At 46.9% G+C, this 26,266-nt stretch overlaps 9 protein-coding genes across 9 annotated transcripts; 4 read left to right on the top strand and 5 right to left on the bottom strand.

The window, feature by feature from the left end:
* Positions 1–5,310: 5,310 nt before the first annotated feature.
* Positions 5,311–6,087, top strand: NUU61_001359 (kinase-like protein; the record flags this gene model as incomplete). Its single annotated transcript, XM_056651941.1, has 1 exon — positions 5,311–6,087. The coding sequence occupies one exon, from the start codon at positions 5,311–5,313 to the stop codon at positions 6,085–6,087; it is 777 nt and encodes a 258-aa protein (XP_056515208.1).
* Positions 6,088–6,434: 347 nt separating this feature from the next.
* Positions 6,435–6,680, bottom strand: NUU61_001360 (uncharacterized protein; the record flags this gene model as incomplete). The annotated part of the gene is made up of 1 exon (XM_056651942.1): positions 6,435–6,680. One exon carries the CDS (start codon positions 6,678–6,680, stop codon positions 6,435–6,437), a length of 246 nt encoding a protein of 81 aa, XP_056515209.1.
* Positions 6,681–8,288: 1,608 nt separating this feature from the next.
* NUU61_001361 (uncharacterized protein) lies at positions 8,289–8,780 on the bottom strand (the record flags this gene model as incomplete). Its single annotated transcript, XM_056651943.1, has 2 exons — positions 8,289–8,695; positions 8,744–8,780. The coding sequence occupies 2 exons, from the start codon at positions 8,778–8,780 to the stop codon at positions 8,289–8,291; spliced, it is 444 nt and encodes a 147-aa protein (XP_056515210.1).
* Positions 8,781–9,090: 310 nt separating this feature from the next.
* NUU61_001362 (uncharacterized protein) lies at positions 9,091–9,521 on the bottom strand (the record flags this gene model as incomplete). Its single annotated transcript, XM_056651944.1, has 2 exons — positions 9,091–9,372; positions 9,426–9,521. 2 exons carry the CDS (start codon positions 9,519–9,521, stop codon positions 9,091–9,093), a joined length of 378 nt encoding a protein of 125 aa, XP_056515211.1.
* Positions 9,522–11,628: 2,107 nt separating this feature from the next.
* Positions 11,629–15,099, top strand: NUU61_001363 (uncharacterized protein; the record flags this gene model as incomplete). The annotated part of the gene is made up of 14 exons (XM_056651945.1): positions 11,629–11,829; positions 11,908–12,096; positions 12,149–12,390; positions 12,450–12,549; positions 12,604–12,820; positions 12,874–13,098; positions 13,152–13,348; positions 13,401–13,587; positions 13,649–13,828; positions 13,878–14,099; positions 14,149–14,350; positions 14,419–14,534; positions 14,590–14,782; positions 14,859–15,099. 14 exons carry the CDS (start codon positions 11,629–11,631, stop codon positions 15,097–15,099), a joined length of 2,712 nt encoding a protein of 903 aa, XP_056515212.1.
* Positions 15,100–15,501: 402 nt separating this feature from the next.
* On the bottom strand, positions 15,502–16,445 carry NUU61_001364 (uncharacterized protein; the record flags this gene model as incomplete). The annotated part of the gene is made up of 7 exons (XM_056651946.1): positions 15,502–15,593; positions 15,652–15,739; positions 15,793–15,884; positions 16,002–16,122; positions 16,183–16,248; positions 16,304–16,369; positions 16,425–16,445. 7 exons carry the CDS (start codon positions 16,443–16,445, stop codon positions 15,502–15,504), a joined length of 546 nt encoding a protein of 181 aa, XP_056515213.1.
* Positions 16,446–17,004: 559 nt separating this feature from the next.
* On the top strand, positions 17,005–17,369 carry NUU61_001365 (uncharacterized protein; the record flags this gene model as incomplete). Its single annotated transcript, XM_056651947.1, is given in 2 exon segments — positions 17,005–17,012; positions 17,024–17,369. 2 exon segments carry the CDS (start codon positions 17,005–17,007, stop codon positions 17,367–17,369), a joined length of 354 nt encoding a protein of 117 aa, XP_056515214.1.
* A 69-nt stretch (positions 17,370–17,438) lies between these two features.
* Positions 17,439–20,134, top strand: NUU61_001366 (DUF3435 domain-containing protein; the record flags this gene model as incomplete). Its single annotated transcript, XM_056651948.1, has 5 exons — positions 17,439–17,743; positions 17,803–18,052; positions 18,107–18,429; positions 18,546–18,937; positions 19,002–20,134. 5 exons carry the CDS (start codon positions 17,439–17,441, stop codon positions 20,132–20,134), a joined length of 2,403 nt encoding a protein of 800 aa, XP_056515215.1.
* Positions 20,135–20,788: 654 nt separating this feature from the next.
* Positions 20,789–21,073, bottom strand: NUU61_001367 (uncharacterized protein; the record flags this gene model as incomplete). The annotated part of the gene is made up of 2 exons (XM_056651949.1): positions 20,789–20,918; positions 20,979–21,073. The coding sequence occupies 2 exons, from the start codon at positions 21,071–21,073 to the stop codon at positions 20,789–20,791; spliced, it is 225 nt and encodes a 74-aa protein (XP_056515216.1).
* Between the last annotated feature and the right edge of the window lie 5,193 nt (positions 21,074–26,266).

Here is a 26,266-nt window from a genome sequence, read left to right on the forward strand (position 1 = left end):
GAGCTTTGTGCGCCTAACCACCTTGTTCCATTTCCCTCCATCTTTCCCTCCATCTTTCCCTCCATCTTTCCCTCCCTCTTTGCCTCCGTCTTTCCAGGAATAGCGAGCTAATTGTACTGCGTGAAATTTTAATTTAACCAGCAATGCTGTGACTATTTCCCTAGCAGGTAGCTGACCATATGTTGTGCATTAGCGTAGGCGATCAGTACCAGGAAATGGGATATGAGATGTAGCATTGATAAAGGCTTTGGTTCCCTGGATTTAGAAGATAGACTATTCTCTACATACAGAGTGCTCCTGATGGACTGCCTCCCTATTCCCTCGCTACGTGGGCTGATCCAACGCTGGCTTCAGAATCGTGATTTCTTTCAAGATAATTCTTCGTCTGATTCTCTTTGGGGCACCGAAACGGAGTATGCTGGTCAAGCCAAAGAACTGAATTCTTACTTACAGCCATTCGAAGCCAGTTCCAGTAATCCTCTCACTGTTGCAATACCCATTTGTTTTATATTCTAACCATGAATTCTTTAGGAAATGCCTCTCGAGCAGAGTCGGTTCATTCTACGCAAGATTGTCAAAGTGGAGACACCATTGAGCCTCGTTTATTCGACATCCAGGTTCCTGAAAAAGCAGCGATAGGCCACTGGAAAAAAAGGAACTCAGATACTCAGCCAGTCTCAATCAACTTCTCGAGGCGCTTTTAAAATATCAGTGATATGTCCGTTTAGTCATCACATGCTGTAGAACCTTGACTTTCTGTCACTAGATCTGCCTGCTTAAAAGAGCGGTTGAGCATCAAAAACGGTTAGCAGCCAATGTCATTTTTCGAACGAGAAGAGCAGGTCCATCCTCCAAGTTCTTCCCAAAGATGGTATGCCAATTCTCTTGGAGATATTCCTTTTCACTGCAATATTCGGCATAAATATAGTCGAATATTTCTTGCTCCGTATGCATTAGCGGACCTAAACTGCACGTATAAATGGGCTTCTATCCAAATTTTTGTTCAGAATCTCCGGAAGGGGAGTTTTATGCATCGGCATATCTTAATTTCACCTGCATACCTTCCCGTCGCTGCCCAACGCGGGGCACTTGTCCAAATTGGTGTCACGTGAACCCGTCCCACACGATTTCCGGATCTCATGAACTCTTCACCACTCTCTTAACGACAACTATGGCTGATTCACCAAACTGGGCTACCAAGGCAAATCCGCTAAACGAGCCCTTTGGACAAAAACAGTGAACATACCCCATGCTTCTCTTCCCCTACTGGCTTGCAGCTCATTCTGGTCGCAGTTAGCAAAGTCTGCTCTTTACTCCACACAAAGCGCCCTTGGGAGGTATTCTTTGTGGCTCGTCGTTATTTTATTGCGCAAGAGAAACCTTGTTATCATTGAAGCTGACTATTACAAAGATTAAATGGTTAGTTTACGTTTACCTCATTTGATATTTCCCAGATTAATATGTTGTCAGGCTTTCGAAGAAGAATCACTCGATCCCTCCACAGATTTCAGTAACGTGCCCGAGAATCGTGTGACGATGATTATTGGAAAAGGCCAAATGGTGTACTGGCAAGGAAGCAATGTCACTGTTTACGAAGTCGATGAGGAAGGGAAGGAACAAATAAGGAAACTTGTTGGCATGCGGAATGGACAAGGAGTCGCTCGAGAAGGGGTTAAACTTTATGTTACAAAGGGGAAAGTGACAGAAGGCGTCTGAAGCCTCTCATTCATTATATTGTGACTTGCATTCTAGGTATATAGCTTCTTTTGTATTTCTAAGCCTCGAACCAGCCCAAGTGATAGGCTAACAATGGCGCCTTTCTCTGTGACTATCATCGACACACATTCAGTCTTCAGTTTACCTTCTTCCAACTCCCTTAGACGAATGCGGCTCTCCTTTATCGCGTGCTGTATTTCGGAACCGAACATTGTGGCAATAGCCTCATCATCCACACCTTTCAAAGTAACTTCAGAGTTGGGAACGGTCAGGATTGTTCCTCCTTCAAAGCCAATATGTAAAGAATTTTCTACCCATTTCACCGTCGCATTGAATAGAGCCATTGCAAGAGATTGCACCTTTGATTCACAAATATCCAGACTCAGTAGACAGTCAACGGGTCCACCCCAAGGAGGAAAAACGGTTGTTACTGATGCTTTCGAATATGTCTTCCCATTTATCGGAAAAGAAGTTGTTCTGATAGCACCACATATAGGTCCTTTGAAAACAGCAGCAATGCCCCCAAGGGAGGCATGCTCAAAAACTTCTTGTGTGTTGGTAATATCTGTATCATTTTGGCAGTCGTCTGGTAAAAAGCGGGAGTCAATTGTCGCAAGGTAAGGGGCTGAGCGACAGCTTGGACCAGACACTTTGTGCTTTTCGATTTCAAGACTGTCCTGGCGAGCTATTGAATTCCGGTTAGGAGGTATAAATAACAAGTAGTTAGGGCTTTGAACTAACGGTAATCTCTTGGGGTTTCCTTATGGACACCATTATCATCAAAGAACACAGAGTCAGAGTTCACTAGATGTCCGATGGGAGTAATAGAGCGATCGGCCTCGCCGTTGTTGGTAGAAAAACCAAGTTGAGAGCTGGTTGCTTCACTTAAAGTTGAACACGGCGAAGACTCGCAATCTTCGCTTTGAATGGTTCGTTTTACTTTGGATGGTTGCTCTGGGCTTTATCAGTTGGGCTTGTTTCAAAGACAGTGAGAAGATTCTAGGGGCCAAATACTTACCCTCCAAGAGCCCTGTTACTTGATTATCGTCCGCAAAGCTGGGAAATGATGGATTGTTTATCAATGGCTGGTACTCCTCCTCACCCAGCTTACAGATGAGCGCATTCCGGTGGGCAATACTCATATCTCTAACCTTGTTTTGACCAAGAGCAATGGCACACAAACGTACGCCTTGTAGCCCACATTTTTGACGCACCTCGTGGAGAAAGAGTCGATACTTGTGATGACTAGTAGACTCTGATGTATGATTTAGTAGAAAGAATGCCTCGGAAACTTGTCTGGAAGCCTTTTTTCCCAGATGCCAGGAAATGCCAAGTCCGCGAGCAGCGCTCTCTACTTGCTTCCATGCTTCTGCACTGGTGAGTGATTTGCGAGAACGCCGTCGTTTGGCAGGCTGGGCCATGATGAGAAGGGGTGGAAAATAGATGGAGGGGAAGAGGGAGGGGAAGACGAGGGAGGGAGGGGAAGGCGATGGAGGGAAAGAGGGAGGGAAAGATGGAGGGAAAGATGGAGGGAAAGAGGGAGGGAGGGAAAAATGATACGTACCCTTGTCAGGCCACATCAGAGTGTACGTGCGCCGCATGGTTGATCGGCGCTCATCATTATCTCCTCCTGCACTAAAGCACTGCTGCAGCTGGGTCCGTGACAACTGTTCTATTTCAATTGTACGAGGCAGGTCTTCCATGATGGAATTGCCCCATTTTTGAAATACAGCACCATCCATTACTGGAGATATTATTGGACAGACGCTTGAGTCGGAGGCTCATTCTCTCATTAATGGATCATCCGGAGGGGACATGGCACATACACAGGCGCCAAATTGTCTCAAGTTAAAGCCCCGAGGAAGGATCGACGGCCAATGACAAATGTGGAAAGGGTCGGCGGCCGCATATCGAGTATCTAAATTGTTACTATTTGATGGCTAGAAATTCCAAGGCGATCGGATAGAGCGACGGGCCCAAACAGTGCATGGCACGACGTAGCCTCAAGTTCCGGTCGCATAGTGGGTGTTTACTGTTTCCTCCTCGTCCCAAGCAATCATTGATAACACCACATTTATCAAGAGAAATCATATTCTGACTCTGTGCGCATGAGAATCACGAAAATGTGAGAACTCTATTGGTGGATCAAAAATACCGACTTCACGGGTGTCGTCGTTAGCTTGAAACAAGTGGGCCCAGCGCTAAGAAATCTGGAGCTGTGCGCCGCCCCTCGTATTGGGTTATCATGAGGTGCATAGCCTCCCCGTGGAATAATCACGTCACATAAAGTCACATGGAACATGGTTGTCAATGTTCAGCCGGCTATACACGCCAATAATCTGACCGCAATAAGCGCCCGTTATTATCTGACTGGAAAGGGTCCCAATCAAGAGGCTCTGGAGCCTTGAAGCGTCCGTCAATGCATTAGTGCTCTTTGCCTCATGGTAACGGATTACGAGTGATGCACAGCTCTCGCTTTCTTAGCCCTTCATCTTGCAGCTCCAAAGAGGGTACATGCTTTTACCCATCTAGATGATGCTCAGAATAACCCCAACTGTGACAGGGTTCCCCGCTTCGGTGACGCTCTGGCGAGGCTCCAGTGAAAACAAGAAAAACAATATTTAATTTTTTTGACTTGCTTCTGAACTCTACCTGGACTAGTTCGGATGTTCGTAATCTAAGGTATAAATATCACACGAAAGTCGCGTTTTTCTGGTCCTGAATAACTTCTCTCTTCAAAAACCCGAGCCAAAATATACGAAAGTTCTGATTGTGCGATCAAACATCAACCTTAAGACCTCCCCAAGGTAAGCCAGTTGCCACCAGGAAGTATAGCGTGAGATTGATTCAATACGCAGATGACTGTTCGAGAGCCAATTCAAATCGTGGTTTTCTGCCATTGGTCTTCAGTGTCCGATAATACACCCAAGAAGACCTGGGATTGCATGGATTCAGAGTGTGAAGACTCGATCGCATACCGGCCTAAATAGGAGAGCCGAAGTTGACAAAGGGCCGTTCGTCCACGGGAAGGAGTGCAGAGGGGAGCAGAGGAGAATAGATTCTGGATAGCTGGAGAAATGTATCAGGATAAGGTTCTTTCGATATCCAGTGGAACAGGTGGAGCAGCATCCAAAATTAGTCAAGAGCAGCCGCTGAAATTTTTCCATGTTCGTCTAGCCCCAATAATGACTAGCATGTGATGGATCGACAGTGATGATGTTCTTGATGGGCCATGAATCGTTCACCTACTTGTCGTAGAATTAGTAAAGAAGGCGTAGATGTTAGCTGCCACGAAAGAGTGTCTAGGGGGAGATTTTTTATTTTAGAGTTTATTTGTGTTGTTATCGGGTCAGAACATGGCTGCTTCGATGCGAACCATAGCACGCAGGGCTTACACATCAGCGCCGGCAGCTATAGTATGTTGAGACAAATGCGACAACCGACACCGAGAACCAATCATTCCGAGGGCGGAAACAGCCTTGGGTGAAGTCACGTGCAGTTCGCACCATGGGCATATTTAAAGACCACATCCCTTTGCCAACTTAACGTTGTTTCTGTCAGTGCCGCTCCCCAGAACTGTTAACCCGCATCGACATGGAGGTTGTCCAAAAAAATGAGGCCTTCAAAAGGATTGATGGCAAAATGAAATTTGCCTATGTCCAGGTTTTTGTTCGGCAAGGCGGCAAATTATATTCTGGAAAATGGACGAACCGATTAGATTCGCCGAAGACACTGGACGATCTCCAGGCAGTCAAGCAAATTCCAACCGAGGACAGGGGCCCAGAGGTGAATACTACTTGGTCAGCGGTCTATGTGAAAATACCAAGTCTCCTCGCGTACGTCGATGGAAATCTCGAAAAACAAATCACTCGCGAAATTGAAACATGTGAGACTCTTCGCAAGAATCCCCATCCGAATATTGCGACCTATTATGGATACAAGGAGACTCACGGTCGAGTCTCTGGGCTATGCTTCAAACGATATACGTCCACGCTACTCGAAGCGGTCAATCCTCAACGTGTTGGCAAGGTTGCTTTCCTTTCAAGTGCTCGCGATCTAGTGAAAGAGAACATGAAATGTGGTTTAGAAGGGATTCGGGCCGCCATTAAACATCTTCACTCGCTTGGAATTGTCCATAACGACATCAACCCCGCAAACATTATGCTTGACGAAGACGGTACGCTTATTCTCATCGATTTCGATAGCTGCCGATATATCGGGGAATCTTTGCGCAACACTGGGACGAAAAGAACTCACCACTGGCACGACCCTACCGTCGATATTTCGCTCGAGAAAAACGACCTTGACGCCTTCAAAGACCTACAAGTCTGGTTAACTGGATCGGTGGATGAAGACTTTATTTTTGAATGAAGAGCTTGTTCGTTTTACCTGTTGATAATGCTTCTTTCCCAATGGGTCTAGTCAACACTAGGCACCAGATAAGGATGTGCTTGGGAGACAAATATACAGCCATGATAGAGCTGAGGTGTACTTCGCTATGCGATTCGTAGATTGAGCAAGAAATGCTATAACTGGAAGCCAATAATCCTCTGCCTTCCACAAATAAAAGTGCAGCCTGTACAGAGCATGACGTTGTTTGTATTGTTTGATAAAGACCACATATTCCACGTCCTCTGTTAAGACAGCGGCTGTTTCTTGAGTGACGTGCTCCAGTATCCTTGTATAGAACCTAGACTCCCCGGGAATCTCTGATCAAATCACTTAAACACTTCCGACCAGGCAAGAGATTGGCCTTCTATCTCGCCAAGATCAATGTGAGGGGATCTGAAGGGTGCGCCTGCGGCCTCGATCGAGAGACAATCGAAAATTTTCTGATGGGAGGTGACCGGTAGGAGTACGAACGACATGGTCTTCGGTTCCTTCGAGAGGGACGTGTCGATGTCGCGCGGCAGCGACGAATTGTTGACCCATCGCGATGCCGCTGAGCCAGTGGCTCGATTCATGGTGAGAACCGGCCTACTGGGCCAATCCCGCGAGGTCGACGACGCGGCGATGGGATGAAAACCAGCGATTCGAAGGAGGCAGGGCCGGCCGGCGGCTCAGCGGAGGGACCGAATCACGATACAACAAGGACAAAGTTCAAGGACGGAGTGACTGTTTGATCAGCGGGTGCATCGGTTGTATTTGCTGTGGACAGAGGCAGGTCCGCCAAGGTGGCGATTGAGATGCATGGTGACGGTCTCTCTTCTTGGCCCAGTGTAGACGAGTGAAAAGCAGTGGGAGTTCCACTTGAAGGGGCTTGACAAGCCAATCTTGGGCCAGCGTCATGCTGAATGCCACATTCGTCATCTTCAGGTGGAGGAATCGTGGTATGTGGTGTATTTCCTGGGTCTTCTCCGAGCGATTGGCTGCTAGACATATTGGATGTAGGTGTTTCGGGAAAGGCGCTAGCTGGCGGCTTCCCAGCCATCGTATTCGTATCACCATTGATGCTAGTGATTGGGAGATCAGGGCCATCCAATAATGAATTGGCATGCACACCAACGCCATCTTGACGATCACCTTTCCTTGAGGTATGAACACCCGCTTTCTTGAGTACGCCTGCTGCCTCATTTACCGCCATATTGTCGGTTGCCGCTCGGTCTGTAGTTCTTGGGAGTTAAAACGATATCAAAAATTAAAGAAGGCTTGAGGTGACTGTGCGTGTAATAGACACTGTTCGGGTTGGTCGACATCTTCCTTGTTTGACTGGTCGCGCTCGGGTGTATTGTATGAAGTACACATCCTTCGGCACTGACCATGACTATGTCGGTGATCTGTTTTAAGATGCTAGTTAGCATTCATCGCCTAATAGTCCTTTTGGTCGATTCTTGAAGGGCGGGGGGCGTGGTAGGGCCGGAAGACGAAACTCAGGATGTAGACCCCGAAATTCATAATCGGAACAAGTAATCCATCAGATTCTTAGGATGACGAATAATCAAATCGTGACATGCGCTGAAAGACGAAGCGAAATTTTATCATTTCTGGTACTGAAGCGCTATTCCAAATCAGTCGAATCTTGTTCGATTCGGAATAGCGCACCTTTTTACGGTTACGTAATTTTGTTGATGGGCCAAACATCGTGTCTTGTAGTACCCAGGTCAGAGAGAAGTCAATCCGCAAAAGAAAATCAAATTCCGATGCAAAAAATGCCCAAAAAGTACTACAGCCAACGTCAAGTCCTTTTCCTGAATCATAAAGACCATCCGGCTCAAAAAGGCGTGAAAACCAAGGAGTATCCGGGTTCACCCTATCAACAGCTTCTCGCTCTCTTGATCAAACGCCCCGATCGTCTCAAGCTAGAAGGGATTTCTTTGCCGTGCGAAAATTTTCGTTTCCGCCGTGGCTGGTTGCAAGTAGCAGGCTCGGCTTCCCGTGTTGTCTCAAACCCGGTTGCCGATGAAGCATTATTGCCACAAGCAGGTGTTGGACCCTTGGATTCCTGGGGAGGGCCCTTTTGGCTGACTTGAGCTAAATATGGTAATGCTTATCAGCGGAGTGGTAAAGAGAAGGAAAGAAACGAAAAGGTTCCGTGCCTGTTTGATGCTCTGCGCCCTTTTCGTGTTTCCCATCTACCCAGCCAAAGCAATGATCCGACTCATAAGAGCTCTCTGCCACTCCTCCTTGGTCATCCACTCGAGATGCGGTTGGATTTCCAACATCTTGAAGTGCCTCTGAGTGACTGCATGCTGATGGATTGCCTTCCGCAGAGACCGAGACCGAGGCAAGATGTGCCTCGTTTGCGAGGAAGAGCGTTCATCGAAAAAGGCATCCCAGAATTCCGGGGAAGACACGATCTCGGTGTCTGCATCAGAGCGGAGGTCTCTGTCAATATTGCTAGCAATGACATCGGAGATTGGGTCAGGGAGAGGAGTGTCGTCAATCACAATAGGGTTGGCCTTTGTGCCCAGCTGGAAGAGAACACTAAAGTCGTATGCGGAGGGCGAACGGCCATCTAAATGCTCAGGAGATGGTGCTGCTATCGTGAACGTTAGCGAAATAATAGATGCCTCTGACAGCGCCTTACCGGAGGATCCTCGAATTTCGTCTGGGTGAGATTCCATTGCGATTTACAGAAACAGGGACAGATATTTCAATAGATGACAATGCCGGGGAGAGAATTCGGAGCAGGTTGATTGTGAGAAGGAACGTGGAAGAGAGGAGACTTTATAACTTATCAGATAGAGACTAGCCTAGGATTTTGAGACTCGCCCCTTGACTTCACACACCGAAATCGCTTCTAAACAAGACAGCCTGCCGATCATCTACTCAACGCCCAAGATGAGCAGGGACGACCGCATGATTCACGGACTTGGTCGTCCAATCGTTCCAAGAATAGCAAGCAAAAGTTTCTATTAATGAATCACTCCGTTCCTACACGTCAGCTGCGCCCATTTCGCCTTCACTGAGAACTGAGCATTCCAAGCCAATCGTCCCTGCACCCAGGGTGGAATATGAGACAAGAACAAGGGGCCAGAATAACATATGTGTCGGTGGGAGGACGAGCGGCATGACCTGCGGTTCGATCTCTTCGAAAAGGACGTGTCGATGTCGCTTGGCTGCGAAGAGCTGCTGACCCATCGCGATGCTGCTGAGCCAGTAGCCCAGTTCATGAATGGGGACAGAAAGGCTCGGAGGAAGGTGATTGGAACGGCGCTTCAAAGGAGGAGCGGCTCTCCTGCTCACCATACATTTTAGCCGGTTCAAACCGTTCGTCGAGCTCGTTCAGAATCAAGGGGGTAAGCTTGGGCCTGGTAAGAAACCTCCGCGCTGAAATCAGGCGAGTCTGCGTTGTTTTTCGCCATTGGCGGGTGCCAACCCGGGGTGGATTCGAAGACACATCGGCAGAAGCTGGAGAGACTGATGATGACGACAATCGGGCGCTGATGCGCTTGACTCCGAATGCCTCGCTTCGCTCGGCCCCATCTGAGATTGCATCACACAGCCCCGAGGCTGCAGATCAGTCTACTGCCCCTGTTCTCGAGCGCAGACGATTAAGCGTCAACGTGTCCTTGACATCAAGTCGGCTAGGCTGAAGCGGGTGGATCTGCAGCACAGGGAAAGCGAAAAAAAACTGGAAGGGGTATTTGCCTGACAAGAAACCCAGCAATATCTTCTGCCGCTTGGACTATGTTTAGAGGCCGTGCAAGTATTACGCTTCGGGGTCGCTGGATCGATGGGCTCAAGCGTTTTCGTTGTTCTCGGGTCCAAACAGTCTTCTCAAGGTCAAGAGCTCGACGGTGCTGATCGGCAGTGGACTGCTCGCTCTAGGCCACCAGGTTCAAACACGAGCCGGAGAGGATCATCGATGAGGTTTTTTTGCCATTGGATAGTTGTAACAGGGCGCAGCACCTGCAGCCGCCACCAACCCGCGAACCAAGGTAGAGAACACGGACAGGGTGGACGCAAAGAAGCCGGTCACACGGGCGGAGCAGCAGGGCGGGCAAGGTTGCGTGGTCAATCAGCGAATCGAGGAGGCCAGAAAGGCCATCGAGGGAAGGGGACAGAGGGAAAATTCGGGAAATAGTGGAACGAGCGAACTGCGTTAAGGAAGCACTCGGTGAGAGAAAATATTGATTGATTCCGCATCGGTCGGAACATGAGTGAGCGGTTGGCGAAAAAGTAAGGCGCCATTCAGGACATGGCTTCCCCCAGAGCCGGGCGACCTCTTCCCGGCGCCACTTTCGTAGGCAGAAAGGCGAAAATAATCCCGACACAAAGAGCTCAAGGTGGAGGCAAAAAGCTCAGCCGCAGTTTGCGACCGAAAAGAAAAAAAAAGGGGAGAAACCGGGCGGGGCTGGCGGGGAATCCGATTGGGCGAGACAAATCGCAGGGGCGCAGCAGTGAGTGCAAAGTAGACGGGGTGGAAAGAAAAAAGATGGAGGAAGAAGGGAGGCCAGAGGGAGGGGGAGGTGTTCTTTTATGTTGGGAGCGACGGCGGGGAGAGGTGACAAGACGGCGTAATAGGGCGCTAAACTATAAACGGTAAAACTAACCACAAAAGGGAATTCACAGGTCCTAATATTACAGGTTCAAAAAGAGTTTGGAGACATAAAACAAGGAGCGAACCGGTCCCTTATAGTTGCGATGAACTCACGCCGGGTCGAAAACAAACCCAGCCTCCAATCGTCGGGAACGTCGAAGCCACTCAATCAAATTAACTGTGTAACAGGGGTGGTTGGCAGGCAGGCTGCGAGCGGCTCAGTGTGCCCGTTCGCAGTGCTTACTTGTAGCTTTTTATACTTTGCACTCTGGTATGGTCGCTTTCGAGGGGGCGAGATTCCTTACCGTCTGAACCATCACGGCCCTTCCCCCTCACCGCGACAAGGAATGCATATTTACAGTATATGCCTTGTTGATCTATCCTTTCTTTTGAATCCAGGGATTTCGATCTCATTCCTACATGTAAGAGAGATCCCAAAATAAGGACTGCAGAATGTGAGAAATCCTTCAGACTCTTTCGACGATTTTGTTTCATGGTAAATATTTGCACATAGCAATTCTTTGTTAGGCTGCTAACTGTTTGCTATTTAAATACCCGATTGGAATTATATGCAAAGGTTTTGTTCCTCCAGAGTATTGATGATGATATCGTATATAACAAACATTTTAATACGACAGCTCGGCTTGGGTCCAAATAGACATGGTATATACTACGTGTATATATGATTAGATAAGCTTTGGGGTTCGGGCTAAGAGGTCTCAGACGGTAGCTCGGACCACCATTACTCGAAACCTCCGACCACCATAAAGGTCACGTGTAGTCACGTTTTTGGTCACGTGTTGGGAGGTCAGACCACCATTAGATTCTAATGGTTAACCGAGCTCTATCGTTATCTTGTCACACAAACTGAAATCTGTTTACACCCTACCAAAACCAGTTACCAGCTCGTTACCAACTAGTTTTCAACAATGGACGCCCAGACTAATCCCGACCAATGGCTCGCGCATGAGCATAATACTATCTACTCCCTTCTTTATCGGGACTGGGATGATAGGGAAGAAATAGAACGAGAAACCGCCCAAATTGAAGAGTTTGAACGCTGGCGAGTTGAGTTTAACGAGGCACTAGGCCGTGTGGAGGAGGAATCGATCCCCGAAAGGCCCCGCCCGGTACTACCCCTTCAAAAATATATATTCATATTATCTATCCGCCAACTAGTATGAAACTATATACTAACTAGTTCTTAGCCACCCGGTGCAATACCTTTGACTAATGGTCATAACGATGCAGTGTCTGCTATGGTAATTGACCATCAAGACTTCCTACCAGAGTACCCGCCAACGCATGAGTTTGGCTATGCAATAGTCATCAATCTATCGGGTGAGCATGAGGAAACACTGAAGGATAGAGATAGGATTATAAAGAGGATGACAGAGGTAAAAGCTCGAATACAACTAGTTGTGAACCAGTTATTAACTAGTTGTCTAGGTTCAATACTCTTATTCGATGCAAGGCTCGATTATACAGTGTTTTAACTCCTTTCTTAACTGCCAAACCGAGAAAAGAAGGTTTCACTGTACTGGCGTACGAGCTTGCGAGTATCTTGACCCTGAGCTACGCAATATGTATCACAACCACGTTAGTGAAAGCACCTGGCGAGCTATACAGCGAAAGAGAATCCATCTCCAAAGAGTCGAAACAGTCACAAAGAAACAGAGAGCAGCTCTTGCGTAAGTCATACTAGTTTGCAACTAGTATCGAACTAGTTCCTTCACTAATAGCTACCTAGGATGTATTTTGCTAGCCTCGGAAGGTTTGAAAAACGCAATTGTTGCGGCACCAGCTTTAACGACACATGCGCTTTGATATTTGGTTACCATAAGGAAATGGTATATTTACTTAAATACTCAAACTACTCCCGAGCTAGTTACTAACTAGTTTAGACAATCCCTGGGGTCTTTATTCCATTTATTGCATGCAGGAATTCGACGCCATCTTCTGATACGCCGTCTTCTAACGAACATTTCTTCTACAACCTCCAACAGCGAATGAACGATATGGATACAGAACATCTTCGGGATATTATCCAGGGATCCAGTGAGAGATCGTTCGAGATGTGCGCGGAAATCGAGCAACGCAAAGGACGAAAGAATCGATGTAGTAAGTCTATCACCGAACTAGTTGATAACTAGTTAGGAACTAATATATAATAGGAGTTCCTCACCCACAGGCCCAAGGGAATTTCGAGGTTTTACCTTGTAAGGTTCAATTCTGCACCTATATCCCACTTGATCTAGTGCGAACTCCCTATATTATCTGGTATTCAAGAGGAGAAGAGCATACCCATCCGCCACCGCCGCCTGATAAAGCACCACAAACGATTCTTGATGACGTACTCGCTCTAATTAAACGAATGCAAGCACCTGAGATGACACTAAGTAAGTGTGCTCTAGTATAACTAGTTAGGAACTAGGTATTAACTAGTTCCTAGGTAGCTTTCTTAAGAGTCCTGCTCTTAAAGAGTTCTGCGCAGAGTTCGAGACAGAAACACTTTCTGGGGTCCATGCTAGCTTTGTTAAGTATGACCGCTTTTCAGCGCTTATAGCTAAACAACGTGCTTTGGATTTCCCTCAAGGAAGGGACTTAAATGGTGTCCTCTTTCAATACAATCACCATGAGCACTTCAAGGTAGGAACTAGCTTCCAACTAGTTTCTAACTAGTTCCATTAACTATTAATAGGAATACGTTCGCAAAATCTACCAAGATGAGAGATATGGCAATATAATTATCTGTGGATTCGACCCGCAGATACGCTTTATGGCCACTCTACCATCATACGAGGTTGATATGTCCTATAAACGAGTGAGAGGCCCCTTTAACGAGGTGACTTTTGCTACGTTTGTCGATAGGATAGGCCAAGGAAAGAGTGAGTCTCCTTATATTGGTTATAAACTAGTTTTCAACTAGGTCTTGCTAACGTATTTAAGTTATAACACTCCTTCGAGTGTTAACAGATCGCAAAGAGGATGCCCATACATATGAGGCGATCTTCACCTACGCCTACGAGTTAGTTGGAGAGGTAACAGGACGACCGGCTCAGTTTTATTACCTTCACAATACGGGACTAAAAGCTATTGTGTTTGATATGGACTGGGCCCAGTTCAAAGGTATACGGTGTTCCCAACTAGTATATAACTAGTCACTAACTAGTTATAGGTTTTGGACTGTTCCTCCAAAAACAAGATCCTCGCAAACGACCATGGGACTGGCAATGTCGTAATATTGTTATGTTCTGCCATGTCCACTTCCTAAGAACAGTTAGTCGGCTCGTCCCAGCGAACCATGGCCAAATATTCCAGTCATCACGCACGCGATTAAACGCTATCCTTAGTGCAAAATCAGAAGCGGAGTACTATGAGATTATCGATTTGATTATAGGTAAATCTATCCAGGAACTAGTTGACTACTAGTCACTAACTAGTTACAGAGCACGAAGAAGATGAGAAGTTTAAGGATTGGGCGACACACAAAGCCCACCCAGTAATCGCAGCAGGGCTTAATAAGGCCTGCTCCTTGATAGACCCGGAGTTCTATGATACCTTTCGGAATTCGACAAATGCAGTAGAACAGACCCACTGGAAGTCGTACTTCACAGGGATTTATACTTCATTGTTAGGGGCTATCCGGGGGTAAGTGCTAAACTAGTTTATCACTAGTCGTCAACTAGTTAAAGCTTACTCGCTCTCAATAGATCTAGGGACCTTGACCAGCACGATGTTGACCAAATGTCAGCCCTAGAGACGTTTGGAACGAGTATCTCGTGGCGAGATTCCTCGCAAATAGGCCGATTTTTGAATCATCTCGCGCGAGACCGTGAGTGAACTAGTTTCCAGCTAGTAAATAACTAGTTCCCTAACATACGGATTAGACGCGAATCGACAGAAACGACGTCGCGAAGCATACGAGGATACACTTCAGAGCGAGGATTCTATTGATGAGGGTATCCTCCAGGAAGCTGATTCCTCAGGGCATATTAGGCCACGCTCACGAAGCCGTGGTAGAGGACAAAGCCGCTCGCAATCAAGATCAGTGACACCAAGACGCTCACAGAGTCGCGCAAGGTAAGTGCAACTAGTTCATAACTAGAATATAACTAGTTCGGCGATATACTAAATCTATAAAATTAAGGTCAACCAGAGCTAGTTCGACACCCGATAGTGGTGGTCTTCGACGTACAGCGGCTGCAAATAGCTATGCGGAAAGCCAACGAGAGGAAATTAGCGTCTCTGCCCGAGAGCAGCGATTCCAAGCCGAAACAGCGAAGATAGAGGCGGATAATCGGGAGAGACAATTACGTCTGGAACGGGAGGAGATACAACTACAACTAGAGCGTGCAGAGATGCAAATCCGGCTTAGGCAGCTACAAGAACAAAACTAGGCTTTAACTAGTTCGTAACTAGTTAGAGCTCCTAGTATAGCCTTACCTTCCTATACTCTGAACGTGGAGCTAGAGATATAAAAGCTTGCAGAATTTAAAGTAAGAATTATAAGGGTGAACTTCTTGAATAAGCCTTACTAGTATTTTACTAGTTAAGAGCTAGTTCTTAGATATATAACTATCATTGCATTCATAAAGTTCTTGGAATTTAAGAACTAGTTAAGAGCTGGTTCTTAGACGTGTAACTATCATTTGCATTCGTAAAGGTCATAGTATGTCCAAGAACTAGTTAAGAGCTAGTTCTTAAAATCCGCCGTGTAAGTTCAATGACCACCATAGCAAAAAAAAGAAAACAAAAAAAAGAAACCACTAGGAAAACTAGTTACAAACTAGCTCCTTGCTCTAAGCCTCATCCCCATCATCCTCCTGATCGCGAGGGTCGACGAACATATCAAAGTGTTCGCAAGTGTCCTTGACGTCGTCGTGGCAGCAGACTAAACTAGTTAGTACCTAGTTGAACCTCTTTTGTTTACAATATTTTAGAGTACTTACGCTTAGGCTGGTCGTTGTCCTTGCAGACCTCGCAAGGCACAGGAAGTTTCATAGCCCGGATAGCGCGACGCATTTTGGTAATATTCACCTAAAAATATTAGCAAAAGAACTAGTTAGAAACTGATATAGGACAATATTTACCGATCCATCATTCTTGAGGGGAAGATCAGGCAAAACCTCCTCCTTCTCTGCCTCGCGATCGTCGTAGGCCTTCATGATGTCGTTGTAGAACTCTATAAACTAGTTAGTAAATAGTTCTATAAACATAGAATAATAAAGGAAATATTAAAAAACCCGATTAAATTAACTAGTCAAGAACTAGTTAATTTAATCGGTATCTACACACTTACTGATAGCGCGAGCTTCCTCGGTCTGCGTAGGGCGACCACCCGATTCCTCGCCAGTCAGAAGCACCTCAGGATGCTGCTTCAGGATGTGCTTGCGAAGGTTGTTGGTGGAGGTGAAGAGAGTCTAGGAGTAGTTAGTAACTAGTTTAGAATAAAGAAAAGTGAAAGAAAAGTAAGAACTTACGTCGTTGACGCAGTCCTCCACCCGACAATAACGTTCCCCGACCTCAACAGTGTAGTACCCCTTTGTCTGTAATATCTCTCAGTTTCGAAGCCCTAAAATAATTCACAACTAGTTAACTAACATCTTCTTCAAGGGAAGGGAGATCTAGGTCTTCCTTCTTGAGGTCGAGGTAACGTTGGAAGTTGAGCTGCGAATCTCTCAGTTTTGAAGTCCCAGAATAAGTTCAGAACTAGTTAACTCACGTTTTTCTTGACTTTCGCCATCTTGCTACCGTTTGTTGATCGAGGATTCGGGGGAAAGGGAACTGGATACTTCCTAGTTAAGAAGTAGGTTTAGAGAGGTAAGAAAACAGGTAAAAACACTGTATTCGTGGACTTGGAAATATGGGGGGAGGTAGTAAGGTAAGGTAAGCTAAGTGGAGAATCTGAGAGGTGGGACCCCCATTAGAACTAGTCCCAAAACGGTTACGGGTCTACACGTGACCGACACGTGACCTTAATGGTGGTCTGAGGTTTCGAGTAATGGTGGTCCCAGCTGTAGTCACAGAGGTCTGTGACTACGAGCTTGCAGGTCAAATGAACATTTGAAAGTGGGTCGATGAACATTTGATTTTACCTCGGTCCACATTTAGAAGTTCAGGCCACAATTGGATTAAATACCAATTCTAGCGAATACTTTTAATTTTATACACTGTAATTAAAATAATATATTAAGAATATATTTTTATTTAATATATTATTCTTCTCTTTACTACTTTACTTCTCTCCTTACTTTATAAATAGTAAATTATAGCTACTTTTACTAAGAGTTCTCTATTTAACGATGACACGGTGAGTTGGAGGCCAAAATCGGCCGCTCTTGACGCCGTTTTAAGCGTCTCGCTCACCGGCACGGGCCTTGGTGTCACGTGTGCCAATGCCCACGGCCAACAAGCCTACTTCCACCCTTCATCTCGTTGGTCATGCGTGGTGCCTAGTCTGTGGTGTCCACTCGTGATGCAGCCGCCGCAGGCCCCGTCCTCGGTCACCCTCATTCACCCTCATAGGGGGAGCCAAAAATGGCTCCCTTCTTTTCGCTGCGATTCCATAAAGATCAGCTGCCATAGCGTCCAGTTGCTCGCCCTTCCTCACTCCCCCAACGACTCTCCCACCTTATACTTTTTCCTCCAGCAGACCGCTCGCTCCTAAAGAACATAAGCTTTGATCATTTCCATACCCCATTCCTCGTTCCTTTTGTATCTATTTACAACCCTCCCTATGCCTCGCCCTTCTCGACCAGTTTTGTCGGGTGATGAGAGTGATGCCAGCACGGATCTCCCTGATATCTTCTCAAACGATGCCTCCGAGGACGATTCCTCCTCTAGCGACCCTGATCTAGGCGTCGATATCGAATCAGATGATGAATCAGATGATGACTCGATCCTAGGTGACGAAGAGGAACAACCTACACCGGAGTACTACCTCCAAGAGGCTGAGAATCTCGATGTGTCGCAGCTCCGACAACAAAGATACAGTCCTAGGACTCAGAATAAACTGGACGAGACTCGGGATTACTGGGACCGGTAAGTATTTTCCATCAGGCAATCTACCTTCAGCGCTGACTAGTAGTTTATTCCACTAGGTTCTGTCAGGGTGGAAATCAAGATCCCGTGAAATGCTTCCACTGGCTTTCTGATTCAACTGAGACCGTACGATTCTTAAAAGCTCTTTTCTCTTGGCGCTGTGGCCAGCGACGGAGCAAGGATGGTCGACGCACACCGGGTATCAAGTATAAGAGCTCACTGGAGACATTCTGGAAGTGGTGGCACTTGGTTTACAAGGCCGAAGTTGGGCACGGGCTCAGCAAAGACACCATTGTTAAGATCGAAGATGTGAGTTACTAGTCAGTGTTCTAGGAAAGTTAGACCCTGGCTGATGGCTCGTAGGTACTCGCGATTATTGCTGAAGAAAAGAAGCTCCGTCTTGGGTGCCGACCGAAAGCGACTATGTATATCGAGGACGTCGCAGAGTTCGCCCGTGTGATCCTTTCGACAACCGAGATGACGTTCCCTTATGGCTGGCTCCGAATCCAACTCCTCCTTTTCTGTCAGCTAGCCGCTATCACTGGTAGCCGTCCTGGGGCGCTTCTGAACCTTCGTTATCGAGACCTCTCGTTGACCCTGATCCGGGATCCGGATGGAGGGTGCCCTCGGTTATTCATTTACCTGACGCCAGAATTCACGAAGACTTTCCTTGGCAAGAAGGAGCCGTATGTTTCTTTCCCCCTCTTCCCTCTCCCTATTCCCGCTTATTTCTTTCCCTCCCCTTTGTCTTGTGACCGTATAAAGACCTTTCCACAGATCTCTGGCTAATTACCTATTACAGAAATACGTTCCCTATCCCGGAAATTATCTATGATCCGACCCTCGTCCTCAGTCCACACGTTTTTCTCCTGGGCATGCTCTTTCGCATTAGAGCTTTCAAGAATTTTTCGAAGGACGGGCGCGTCGTGGACTGTCCGGAAAATCTTTATAGTCTTGGTGTCTTGAACGGGCTCGGTGAGCAGGAACTGAAGTTGAAAGACGAAATCCTCGATCAATTTGTATTCTGTCAGGCGATTCGGGAAGCAGACGGCTTTCGAATTGCCCTGGACGAGCAACTGTCGGAGGGATCACTGCGATATCGGATGAAGCGAGGGGGTGAGATCACTGGTTTTGCAGAGGTCACGAAGCCGTATGGCCTGCGATACGGAGCAGCTAAAGCGTTCAATGATAATCGTGAGTATCTCCATATTTTCTCTCTGGGCTCCTAAGTTAATCTTATTGGGTCGGTATGAAACAGCCGATGTGACCAATGAACTACAGAACGTGATGCTACAGCATACCAACATTGACACCTTCGTCCGGCACTACAGTGTAGGCATCCATGTTGACGCGCAAGCGATTGTCCGAGGCCTACCAGCCCAGAAGCAGCTCATGCGCTTCGCAAGCTCCATGAGCCGGTCTATTGACCCCCGAAGACCCTACAAGCTGGAAGACTCGAGTTCTATCAATGCCATCCCACGAGTGTGTACCCTGCAAGAGGCGGTAGATGCACGGAGGCAGATTCGGGATAGGAACAAGCGGGCTTATAAGAATTTGAACGAAATATTTCAAAAAGCGTTTGAGGGCGACTCTCCACAAAATGATTCATCGCTCAAGAACGTGAAGAAATCCCAGAAAAAGTTCAAACGTGCGGAGCGCCGGTATCAAAGGGCCCTCCGTGAGTTACGAAATGAGAAAGGACGGCAACGGAACTGTTTGATCCGTGAGAACCTGGAACGATATAAGAATGAGCAGCCAGTCATTGACAGCGAACGGCAACTTTCCGGGAAGATAGTGGACGAAGAAGTGATAGATGCTCTGGAGCATACCGGATATATGACCCCACAGCATATGATGCTAATCGACACTGTCCTAACTATGCCGGCTACCACGGTGGAAAAGGAATATCAGCGTCGGATTGCTGCGATCAATGCTGTGATTGCATTCTGTGATGTGGAGGAGGGTGCTCCGTCGCGGCCCTACGTCTCCAGAAAACGTGATGCCACGGATGCTGTGGATGCCCTACCCTTACCATCCACTACTTTTGTTAAACGACAGAAGTCCTCCCCTGAAGACGAGAGTGAGAGCGCTCTTCGCCAAGCGATCGCGTCAGTTTGCATCAAATCTCCAGGTGAAAGACCGAAGATTTGCTTTCTCTGCCTTGGGAATTCCAAGCTACCGGGAAAAGAGCGATTGGAGGTATTCAAGAACCCTGGCTCCCTTACCCGGCACTTCGTGAACAGGCATATCAGACCTTTCCCGAAAGACATGCATAGCCAGTGTACTATCTGTGGAGAAGAACTTGGGAGCAAGGCGCTTTTGATGAATCATGCGAAAAGAGCACATGGGATTGTCTCACGCTTGCCTCCATCTGCACTTGGCTCAATTTAGATCACATCTCATGCTCTGTCTATTTATGCCAGGGATTCACAGAAATGGTTGAGATTTGGAATTGCCCTTATGGCCTCTATATTTTGATTCATGATTGCTGCATGCTGGTACATTAGTAGAGCTGGTCTCTTATGATAACTTACAATGCCAATCTGATTCTTTTCATGCACTATAGGTTAATATGCAGAGCCACCAACTGTGCAATCGATTTACTCCTAGGAATGCGTTAATCTTCGAGCCCGGGGTGGGTATAAGGCGCATGCTGGGTAGTGAGCAGAGGGGGAGGGGTGACAGAGCTCCGCTCATGATATAGATTAATGACAAAAATGCCTCAGCAATAGGACGTGCATCAGGATAGGGAAAAGAGAAAGAGCAGAAGGGCGAAAAATAGCAAGAAGTTGAAGCGATAGAAATACGCACGGGAACACTAAATACCAAAGGGACGCTTAACCCAACGCTAAATTCGATAGCGCTGTCACCGGATAAGACACCTAGCTAAATATAGGGAGCACTGACCGTCATAACGCATAGGCCCTTAGAAGCTCATGATTGGTGTCCAGAGCAAAATAACTTGCTTGGGCTGTAAGACCTTAGAAAGGATCATAATTTTGCATTTATCGTTCATTTTCGATAGCCCGCGTGGGATATAGTACGTTAGCGGTGGCCATAGTTTTGCGTCATCTTTGGTCTACCACGCGGCTCAGTAGCCCACTTGGGCTGTGTTACCCTATGGAAAGCCATGATTTGCACGGTCTTTTGGTTGTCCACAGGGGCGATCATATTTCTGCGTTCCATCACAGCGAGACTAAGTGGCACGCAATGTTTGTCTATGTTTTCAACCTACCGCAGGGACCGGATAAGAAGCAATTTCAGGAACGCCCTTGTAGTAGTCTCAATCTTAGCTATAACACCGACCATTTTGAGGCCGATGCGGGACATTTTTGGCCTCTCTTGATGTGCCACTTCTTTTATTCTTGATATACTTTTCTTTAAAAAAAATAAAATAAATGGTGCCGTGAGAAGAGCGTATGGAATCTCAAAGAATGGGAAAACCATGACCTGGCGTAGGAAATGAGCCATCGTAAGCCTAATGACGTCATGAGATAGCTAAAATTAGTCAAGATTGGGCATATTCTCGAGGCACCATCAGGGATCAGATCTATCCCATACTAGACCTTAGGTATCTCACGGCTCGTGTTACCGTGAGATGAGAACTATCCCACGACAGGCCACGGTTTCTGGATATCCCTAGGTATCTTACGACTCGCGTTATCGTAAGATGAGAACTATCCTACGGCAGGCCACGGTTTCTGGATATCCCTAGGTATCTCACGACTCGCGTTATCGTAAGATGAGAACTATCCTACGGCAGGCCACGGTTTCTGGATATCCCTGGGTATCTCATGACTCGCGTTATCGTGAGATGAGAACTATCCTACGGCAGGCCACGGTTCTAGATATCCCTGGGTATCTTACGACTCGCGTTATCGTGAGATGAGAACCATCCCACGACAGGCCACAGCCTACGATAGCTTGTTTCCTACGCCAGGCTACGGTTTATTCTTTTGACGCCATCAGGCTTCGTTTCTCACGTCACATTACGTTTCCCTGATCTCGGCTTATCTTAGCCCAGCCGTTCTTCCCAAAGCCATTAGGCTTGTGATAGCTTGTTTCCTATGCCAGGCCACGGACTTTACAAGATAACAGAGTTTAACTAAGGCCAAGGAAAATCGTGTCGTGACGTGAGATGGCGGAGGATATTAATCATCAACCTGAAACCTAACTAAAGCTCTCTACATCGTGTTTTTAGACTCTCTGCAGGATTGATTGGAAAATCCTATATAGGAAAATGCTGTGTATGAAGAGGGCCAAAAGATGGGGGTTTGCCTGGGATTACAGTGGGACTACTCAGCTTGGAGTGCATGAATTTAATATTGAAACAGCACGGCTGTATTGACTCGCTAGCGCAAATGGCATGAATCAATCATTGCAATCTATTGTTCAAGTGTGACATTGTTGAACATGGTACCTTCCTCAACCTGCTGTAGGTCCCGATCTGTTACTAAATTCGGGGTTGGGTAATAAGAGGCCTAGACAGGTCAGTCGTCTTTCCGGCAGAGAAAGCATTGGCGACATACTAATTGCGAGCCAAGAAAAGCCCAAAATCCCGTAGCATCCGCTGATAGGACAAAAACTTGGCCCGTCTCCCGAAGACGTATGCCCAAACAGACATCTGCATCGCATATCTTGCTATATTCGCATGCCTTTTTCATCAAACTTGATTTGCGACGACCTTGTTTCTGGCGCATTAATTTTCTGTTCGAAATAGATCGATTCGATCGAGAAGGCGGCGTGGCAGCCATTTCTAAGCGGAGACCCAACGAATTAGGAGATGACTCAAAATATTCTTAGCTGATTGTAGGGATATAATTAAAATAAAATAAAAATAAAATAAAAATAAAAAAAAAAGGCTAAGGAAATCAGCCCTTTAAATAGTCACAGGTTCGTGGACAGAGTAAGTGACTTCCAAGGATTGTTAATAGCTGCAAATGGCAAAAAGCGCAATAGCGAATATCTATACTCGCAGCAGGCCACGGTTTCTGAGTTGCAAGCATGGCCAAAGATGATCAAGAAATACCGCGTCGCAGAAAACTGCCGCACCTTTTCAGTTTATGAGTGAACCACTGAAACGGCTCCCCCAGCTTGGAGGTTAGCCAGAGTGCATCACGGTCGCGAAACGGGTGTAGCGAGGTTATTGCCACAGCATTTCAACGTTGTGCCGCACCGAAAAGAGAGACCCGTCTGATTGATTCATCTTCCAGCTTCAGAAGTTGACCAGCAAAAATGAAGCTATTAAATGAGGAAGGTGGTGAAAAGAATGAGCCCCTGAAAAGGATTGAATTCTCACTGAACCGAGGCCTAAACGGTTAAACAGGGGTTATGATTATGAGGGCCAATCCAGATGTTTCCGATTGCACATTTCACGTCCTCTCGAAGGCTTTAGTGACAATTGGTCAACTACACAAATTCGAAAAGGACAATCTCCAAATCGTCGGAAGGGGATCTTCGGGGGAGGGGTCGAGTGGGAGTCGCGGGCGTTTCGCTGTGAAGATACCAGCCATCTACTTGTGGGCCTTCATCGCTGCTCTCATGTTTCAGTTGCCCATGCTTCTCGTTTTAATTCTTCCCCGATTTTTCGTTGCCCACCCTTATCGCCAGACCTCCTGTTGATACCCATTGTTTTGTGGCGCAAGAGGTCAGACTGGTCTTCGCTGGTCCTAAACAGATTACCAGTTCCCAGAAACCGTGGCCTGTTGTGGGATAGTTCCGGTCCCACGAACAGCTCCTTGTCTTGGACCAACACCGTGGAGACTGTGGTCTGCATAAGACACGGGAAGTCAGACCATTTTTCAATAATATTGGTATAACTAAGAGGGTAGAGCCTACGTATCAATAAGAAATCTAGGTTGTTACCTAGTGCCGATTAGAAAGGCTCGCCACGCCTTAGGGACTTGACTGTCGCACTGAGGTGGGTCCCTCCGAGTCTTGCTGGCCTCTCCGGTCCTCCTGGCCTCTCTGGCCTTGCTGGCCTCTCTAGTCCTCCTAGCCTCTCCGGTCCTCCTGGCCTCTCTGGTCTTGCTGGCCTCCTGGTCCTACTAGCCTCCCTGGCAGCACCAAAGCAGTACGCAATCATAATAATGTTCGGCTATTATTGGCTTAGACTATGAACCCCCTCTAAAAGTTTAGAAAAAGATATTGCTCCTTCGTTCATTTCCACCTTGCGATAATTGGACAGGATGGCCCTGTTGTTGAAATGTAGGAGACTGGTGTTCACCCACTTATACCTAAATAGGCCCATAGTCTAGCAAAGCATATAATATCCAGCTGCACTAAAGGTCACAACGACCCAACCGTTAGAAAGGTACCGGTACCTTTATTGGCTATAGAACTGTTTCCACTTAGTGGTTGGGAACTGCCAACGTAATATGGGGACCGAGCCCGGCTGTAGGGCTGCGACCCCGAAACGATGCCGCAGAACGATATATACACTGATACATAACAGGAGTTTCTCGGTCTAAATACTATGAAATAAGGAATGAACGGTATTCACGTGTAATGATCTGTAACATCGCACTGCTCCTTAAGTGGGATTAGTCGGTGAAATGCCCCTGTATCCAAGCCAAGACAAATTCACGCCCACGACCCAGCTGCTGATCAGCCCGAAGACACTGTCTTTCCCCGTCCATGGGCGTAGTACTTTTTCCATATAGCAGTTTCCGCCTATTGATTTACTCACCCATTGCTATCATTGCACGTCAAAATGGCCGTGGCAATAAGCTAGCCACGCCCGATAACCCAGTGCATTCGGCTACTCGTTAGTTACCAAGGGTTCCGTTTCAGATGGTTACTCATACCCTGCTCTTGCGACTTTTTTTTTTCGGAGCGCAACGCTGTTCTATCCCCTTTGGTTACGGTTTGAAACGGAAACCCGGAAACAGTGGCCCCAAGTGGGTAACTAACTACACAAGTCGCTATTCCGCCTTTGCCCATTTGTAGTATTTGACTGTTCCGGCAGCATGAAGATCCCTTTCCTTTTAGGTAGTCTTTCCCTTCATGATTCCACTGCTGGGAGTCTCAGGAGCTTTTTGCGACCTAAATATACGCTCATGGCCGCAGGAAGATATAATAATCTGTCTTCAAGGAACTTTCTCTACAGGGTAAGACGAGAGCAATTTCTAAACTAGACAAATGAGCAATAACCCTATTCACTCGTTGACCATAGCTTTTGCTTTATTCTCCTCAAAGAGAGAAACATCAAATCCTATAATAATTCGAGTCTGTAATAGGAAGTATAGGAAGCCCTACTGCTTTGTGCCAGTAAAAAGTCCCATCGACAGTGCGAATTACCGCATAACCACAAGAGAACTTCCTAAGGCAGAAAGACAAAATAAAAGTCCACCCTTTAGTAGTACCCTAGTAATATCCCGGGGGTAATAACACCCCTCGGCAGTGTTTACCCCATGCAAAGATTCCCCTAGGGGATTTTGGCCTTGGGGAGGGAGGTCCCGCAAGAACTTTCACCCTTATGGGTCGAATTGGCATAAGCGATAGTAGCCCTAGGGGACTATCCTCCACAAGGATGGATTTGGCAGGTGGAACTCTGTCTTCGTGGTCTTTTTTAATTCCCAATTGGTGCCCCTGGGAGCTATTTAGATACACTCTCAGGAGATTGGTTTGCTCCTAGGAGCCGATAACCGATACTCCTAGGAAGACCAGTGCTCCCAGGAAAGCCGAGCTATTCCTAGGAGGAAGATACTATAAGCTCCTCAGGGGCTTGATACCTATTAAATTCTGATGGCAGTCGCTATTCGTCCTGGCCTGTGCTTCCCTGAGAACCACCCACCACACTATTCCAGCAGCGAGCCGCCCAAGAAGCGCCATCAATGCATCGCATAAGCAAGCACAAGCAACCACACAATACTACCCCTAGGTCTAGTTATTATTTTTGCTCAACCGGCAAAAGCCCACAGCTACTACTGTGTCTCGCTTGATCCCTCGGCGACCCGTCCTCGTATACTATGTGACCGTTGCAAGTAATTCCAGGCTAGTCCTGATCTATGGGTCCGAAGATAAGATTTAAATAAAATGCGCTTTTTCTCGAATTCCCAGATGTAAAGAATATTTTGCTCATTTTCGCTGTTTTTGCTGCTCTTGGCGTTGCTCGAATCCATGACACCATGCCCCCCACCTGGCGACTTCGCATCGCCAGAAGTTCTCTTTTTTAGTTAGTTATACATTATGATATTTGGGAAATAGGACGAGAAGTAAGATTTGTCTTTGCCGGTCCAAAGACAGACTACGCGGATGGAGAGTCGAAAGAATTCTTCCTGAAATGGATCGATGCTCAAATGGCTACGTAGAGAAATTTCTTGTCCGCCAATGTAGGGACTACCATATAGACGGGTATCCTACATAGAGACTGCTATATAGAGACTCTACGTAGGATACCCGTCTACATTGGGGAATAGAAAGGGCCACGGGGACAGATTCCCGTATGCCCAATCCGTCCTTGTAGGGGAGTTTCCGTGGGGGTATTATTCCTCATGGCTATCCGTTCCACAAGGATGGCTT

The sequence above is a fragment of the Penicillium alfredii genome, assembly GCF_028826965.1.
Source record: "Penicillium alfredii strain IBT 34128 chromosome Unknown utg000002l_segment0_segment0, whole genome shotgun sequence".
NCBI lineage: Eukaryota > Fungi > Ascomycota > Eurotiomycetes > Eurotiales > Aspergillaceae > Penicillium > Penicillium alfredii.